Source organism: Colobus angolensis, unplaced genomic scaffold (genome assembly GCF_000951035.1).
Source record: "Colobus angolensis palliatus isolate OR3802 unplaced genomic scaffold, Cang.pa_1.0 Scaffold271, whole genome shotgun sequence".
Taxonomy (NCBI): domain Eukaryota; kingdom Metazoa; phylum Chordata; class Mammalia; order Primates; family Cercopithecidae; genus Colobus; species Colobus angolensis.
Window position 1 is genome coordinate 1,374,622 of NW_012115944.1, and position 6,000 is coordinate 1,380,621.

At 41.2% G+C, this 6,000-nt stretch overlaps 1 protein-coding gene across 1 annotated transcript in view; it reads left to right on the top strand.

Annotated features, from left to right (window-relative positions):
* TANC2 (tetratricopeptide repeat, ankyrin repeat and coiled-coil containing 2) overlaps window positions 1-6,000 on the top strand; it is a 478,795-nt gene that overhangs the window by 449,929 nt on the left and 22,866 nt on the right. The window contains exons 18-19 of the mRNA XM_011947922.1: window positions 900-1,085; window positions 4,300-4,393. Coding sequence (XP_011803312.1) covers window positions 900-1,085; window positions 4,300-4,393 — 280 coding nt within the window. The remainder of the gene's footprint in view (window positions 1-899; window positions 1,086-4,299; window positions 4,394-6,000) is intronic.

A 6,000-nucleotide genomic window follows, 5' to 3' on the forward strand; every position in this document is an offset into this window, starting at 1 on the left:
CCTTGTTGGAGAGTCCTTGAGAGCAGAACATATATATTACTGTCTTATTCACCTAAGTGCTACTTTACACACACTCTGTATTCAGTAAATATTCACTATGTGGATGGCTGGGTGGAACTGAAGTCAGTAGGAAAGCCAGAAACAGAACTTATGTTTTCAACTGATCTAACTACCACAGGACAAGTACCACCTACCTACCAGAATAGGCTACTCACCTAATGAAAGGACACTCATCTATCGAAACGAAGGCCCTTCTGGTAAATCGATCTTGATCAGAGTCTTCTTTCAGCCTAAACTTGTAACCAACACTGAAATTATAAAGACTGCTATTGATGCAATAAGCCGGAAGTGCCTCTAGCCATTTGGGACAGATCTTTGAGAGTCTTCCCTCCTGCTGGAAGAGAGAAGCAGACTTTGCCAAAGTTTGGTGGTCAAATGATTCATGATATGAGATGTTTTGCTTCTTTGGAAGGCCAAAAAATTGTAGCTTCGTGTTTTTCTTCCCTTTTTTGATTTCAAAGATAATTTTTTTAATGTCAGCAGAGCTACCAGTTTCTCAAATCTTGGTCTAAAAAGAACAATTTGAGGAGACAAAGAAGAATTTACCTCAGGAAGACAAAGCTCAAGCTGAGAGTTTTGGTTTTTGTTTTTCTTTGAATGCGAAAACAAAAGTCTGACCTTTTCTGAGGAAAAGAAGTTCTTCCCAGAGGGACATTTAGCATAGTTGTAGCTCAGTAATAATCTAGGCTGGGCAGTCTCCTGAATTTGCTCAGAGATTGGTTCCAGGAATGGAAAGGATGATTCTTAGTAGTCGAGACTTGTGCAGTGGTGGTTGTGACTAGATTGCGAGTTCAGTCACAAGTCTGTGTTCACACAGATCTCCTGTCCTCTCCTCTTAGGTGGATCATTTGGATAAGAACGGGCAGTGTGCTTTGGTTCATGCTGCACTCCGAGGTCATCTGGAGGTTGTCAAGTTTTTGATTCAGTGTGACTGGACAATGGCCGGCCAGCAGCAAGGAGTATTTAAGAAGAGCCATGCCATCCAACAGGCCCTCATTGCTGCAGCCAGCATGGGTTATACTGAGGTAAGAAGTAGGCAGTAGGATTGTTTTTTCAAGCTATGTATTGAAGGACCTAGGAAACCAGGAGAAAAGATCGCATGAAGACAAAATTGCCGACCAAATTAATGTGAATTCGTGATCGCTGCTCTGAATAATAAGGAGACTAAACTCCATGAAGCACTTTACTCAAATGCCAAGGTCGACCGGGCGCGGTGGCTCAAGCCTGTAATCCCAGCACTTTGGGAGGCCGAGACGGGTGGATCACGAGGTCAGGAGTTCGAGACCATCCTGGCTAACACGGTGAAACCCCGTCTCTACTAAAAATACAAAAAAAACTAGCCGGGCAAGGTGGCGGGCGCCTGTAGTCCCAGCTACTCAGGAGGCTGAGGCAGGAGAATGGCGTAAACCCGGGAGGCGGAGCTTGCAGTGAGCTGAGATCCGGCCACTGCACTCCAGCCTGGGCAACAGAGCGAGACTCCGTCTCAAAAAAAAAAAAAAAAAAAAATGCCAAGGTCCCTCAAACTATAGGTATAGAAAGGTGTGAGTTGGAAAGGACCGTGGAAATGATGTAATTCTTCTCCATGTTTTCCTCCCTGTTTAACAGACAGTGGCACCAAGGCTCAAAGAGATGAATTATTGAGGTGTAGTCACATGGTTAGGTAATGTGGCACAGGAACAGCATAACATTTAGAATCTCGGAAGGACCAGGTTTGAGTCCCAGCCTCGCCACTCGCTAACTCTAGACCTTGAACAATTTACCTAATCTCTTAGAAGTTTAGTTTCCCGTCAGCGAACTGAAACTAATAAACTCCTTTATACAAGGCTATTATAAGGGATGCTTGGTAAACTGTTAAACATTATACAGTTTATTTATTAATGATAGGAACAATAATAGTGGCAAATGTAGGGAATTGGTAGTGTGCTAGGAAATGTTTAACAACCAACCCTGAGGAGGGGTGTGGGGTAGAACAGGGATGTGTGTTTGTGTGTGTGTACATACGTTTATTATAAATTTTACTGATAAAATGTGTCCCCATGGAATGCTGCACAGTCATAAAAAGAACAAAATAATGTCCTTTGCAGCAACATGGATGCAACTGAAGGCCAATATCCTAAGCCGATTAACACAGGAGCAGAAAACCAAATACCACATGTTCTCATTGAAAGTGGGAACTAAACATTGAGTACTCATGGACATAAAAAGGCAACAGTAGACACTGGGGACTACTGGGAGGGGAGAGGAAGGGGAAAGGGTTGAAAAACTGTTGAGTATTATGCTCACTACCTGGGTGATGGGATCATTTGTGTCCCAAACCTCGGCATCATCCAGTACACCCATGAAACAAACCTGTACATTCACTGCCCTTGAATCTACAATAAAAGTTGAAATTATGTTTTTAAAAAAAGAGGCCGGACGCGGTGGCTCTTGCCTATAATCCGAGCACTTTGGGAGGCCAAGGCAAGGGATCACCTGAGGTCAGGAGTTTGAGACCAGCCTGGCCAATATGGTGAAACCCTGTCTGTACTAACAACGCAAAAATTAGTTGGGCATGGTGGTAGGCATCTGTAATCCCAGCTGCTTTGGAGGCTGAGACAGGAGAATCGCCTGAACCCAGGAGGTGGAGGGTGCAATGAGCTGAGATCACGCTATTGCACTCCAGCCTGGGTGACAGGAGTGAAACTCCATCTCAAAAGAAGCAAACAAAAAAGAGTATGTTGCACACAACTTACAAATAATAATGAACTATATAGTACTCTTAATTGAATGCTTTTGTTGATTTTTGCCAAATTTGTAGCTAACCTATGGTTGTAACTTATAACCAAAGTTTGACAAATGGAGCTGCATCCCAATTTGCTCTTTTCTCAATAACTCTGTTGCCGTTAAATCTGATATGTGATCTAGTGTTAAACTACTTCTCATCCATATACAAACTATATTCATTAAACTGAAGCCTCTTTCAGTTTTAGCACTAAATGAAGCCCTGATTTATAATGTTTGCCGGTTTCGAGGGTGTAAACACTCCCATCATGGCCAATTTCAAGCTACCAATGTGACATCACTGAAACAAAGGTGGGAGGAGATGCCCAGCAGCACATTGTTATGTAATATTCCCACATTATTATGGGGGAATATGCACAATCAATATAAATAACTTCAACAGCATAGATAATAGTAAGATATAGTTAAATCTTAGGAAGTTGCAAGATATGAGTATTCTTTAACCTTTGTTTTTAATGTTAGTTTATTTAATTGCTATTTGATTTCTAATAAACAACTGGCTTTCAGAATTTCTGAGAATTTAACAATCAGCTTTCATGGGCCAGTGCAAGCATGGGATAATCAGCAAAACAGCTACCGTATCAACTGAGCTGACATGTCACCAAGGGAGTGTTAAGTAATATTAAAATTTGTATCATCTATGGGAGGTTTTTTAACCCTGTGCAGTCATATTCCCGGAAACAGAACTGTCACTTTTCGGTGTGTTTAGAGATTATTCTCCCTTTACTAGTTCTAGAACAGTCCTTATACATCTGAGAGGAAAAAGGAAGATAATCGCTTTACTCTGAGGAAATACAGGGCCAGGTGCAGTGGCTCACACCTGTAATCCCAGCACTTTGGGAGACCAAGGTAGGAGAATCACTTGAGGCCAGGAGTTCAAGACCACCCTGGGCAACATAGCAAGACCCCCCCATCTCTGCCAAAAAAAAAAACTTTTTTAATTAGCCAGGTGTGGTGGTGTATGCCTGTAGTCCCAGCTAATCCGGAGGCTGAAGTGCAAAGATTGCTTGAGCCTGGGAGGTCAAGACTGCAGTGAGCCATGAACACACTACTGCACTCCAGCCTGGGTGACAGAATGAGACCCTGCCTCAAAAAAAAAAAAAGAAAGAAAGAAAAACAGGCCATCAGTTTTCTCATATTTATTTTCTATGGCTTTTTTATAGGGAAGAGGAAGGATTGCTTCTTTAACTTAAATATTAAGATTATGTAATTTTTTAAAAATCACATGCTATATAAGTGAATTGCATTCTAGAGAAAGGTGTAAACTGTACCTGATAGGACAGATGCACATCATGGAAGCTGTGGGTTTCTTTATTAGGACAGTCAGTTCTGATTCCTTTTGTGTGCAGGAGCTTTACTGATACTTGGATCATCCAATCATCTTCCAAACCTCACAGGCTAGTGTCATCAGCATAATTTTCCACCTGAAGTTTGAGCTGACACAACTTCTTGTTTCAGATTGTCTCCTACCTACTTGATCTTCCAGAAAAAGATGAAGAGGAAGTAGAGCGAGCACAGATCAACAGCTTCGACAGTCTCTGGGGAGAGACAGGTACCTCTCATGAACATTGCCCTCAAGAATGTGTTGTGTTTGTGTGGTCTCTCGTATGTCGCCACCCTATTTTTTCCCTGACATACATTTGGCAGTCCTCTGTCTCAGGCTTTTGTATTGGAGACTGATTCAGCCAAACTAAACAGCAATTTTCCTCTTTCAGTCCTCTTTCCCTGTGGATTCTCCATACTCTTTGCACCAGAGTCTTCTTCCAAACAAAACTTTTTCCCTCTCTTGTTTCCAAATATTTTTAAAAGACTGAAAGTTACCTTACAATGTGCCAAACCAGAGCAGAAAATAATTGTGGCCTCTCTCCTTTTTATGTGATCCTTGTAGTAGTTAGGAATAAATATTTCTCCCATCAAAATAACTCCTTTTGCATTTGTTAACCAGGATGTTAAATTTTCACCCACACCTCTGGCTTAACCAAATGTTACTGTGGTAGCATGGTATATGACACAATTAATCTAATATATTGTGAGTTAAGTTGCTCTCTGGATGCACAATGAGGGCCCAGCCTCATGCAATTCCTGTTGGTCTGGAGCAAATCAGTTTCTGTATCGTTCAGTACTTAAGATGCAAACAGAAGCCTCTTCCTTGTGGCCTTTGCAGGCAATGATTGTTGTCTTCCCTGCAAGTCTGTAAACTGCAGCATCTAGAGAAACATTAGTAACCTTCGATGTATTTTTATGAAACCAGGGCAGTGAAAACTGTAGAGTAACCACAGATATGTGTCATATTTTCCAGGAGAAGTAAACCAAAATTGAGATGGCCAATTTAGGGAGAATATTTTACAATACATACAAGAAGGGTATACATTTGGGTTAGGATAAGAGTGTTATTAAAAATAAGAGGTTCTTGAACTCATTTAAATTTATAAAGACCTATTGTGTCATTTCTTCTCGTGACAAAGTCTTACACACATTTCTTGACTTGTTTAACATCATGTGGAATGGTCCAAAACTCAGGAATTTGCTTCTCGAATAATCCCTCCTTTTGTGAGATCCAAAGGGAACAGATGCCTGGCAGCTGCAGCTTAAGAGTCCATGACAGATTAAAGGAAAGTGTACAGCTGGAAACAGCTGCTGTCTCTGGAGCCCCACCCTGAGGGAAGCCAGAGGACAGACCAAGAAGAAGGAACTGGGCAGGACATCAGCCACTCTGGAGTGTGCATGTGTGTGTGACCTAGAGCTGCAGGAGGGACATGTTGGTATGCTTCTGTCAGCACAGCCTTCCCCAACACAGTGTTGCTACATCTCCAGCAGACCCTTTGTTGCCAAGGGCATGGCGGTGTAACCATTGACAGCAGCAGAAAGAGTCATGTCCCCAGGGTGATAATGAATAGAAATTACAAGACTAATAGTCATAGCGATGAATATCAAACACATTCTAATGGTGTACTTGAAAGAAATCCTTAAAAATGTTCAAGAAGGGCATGAATTAAATGGAGGACTTATTTTTATTAACATGAATTTCTTATTTTAGAATAAAATATTATGGCCTCAGGATTTTTAAAATATTTCATACCTTAAAGTGTACAATAAATGTTTACAGTGAATTTTATACATAGGTACCGTATCTCAAGATTTTTTTTTTTTTTTTTTTTT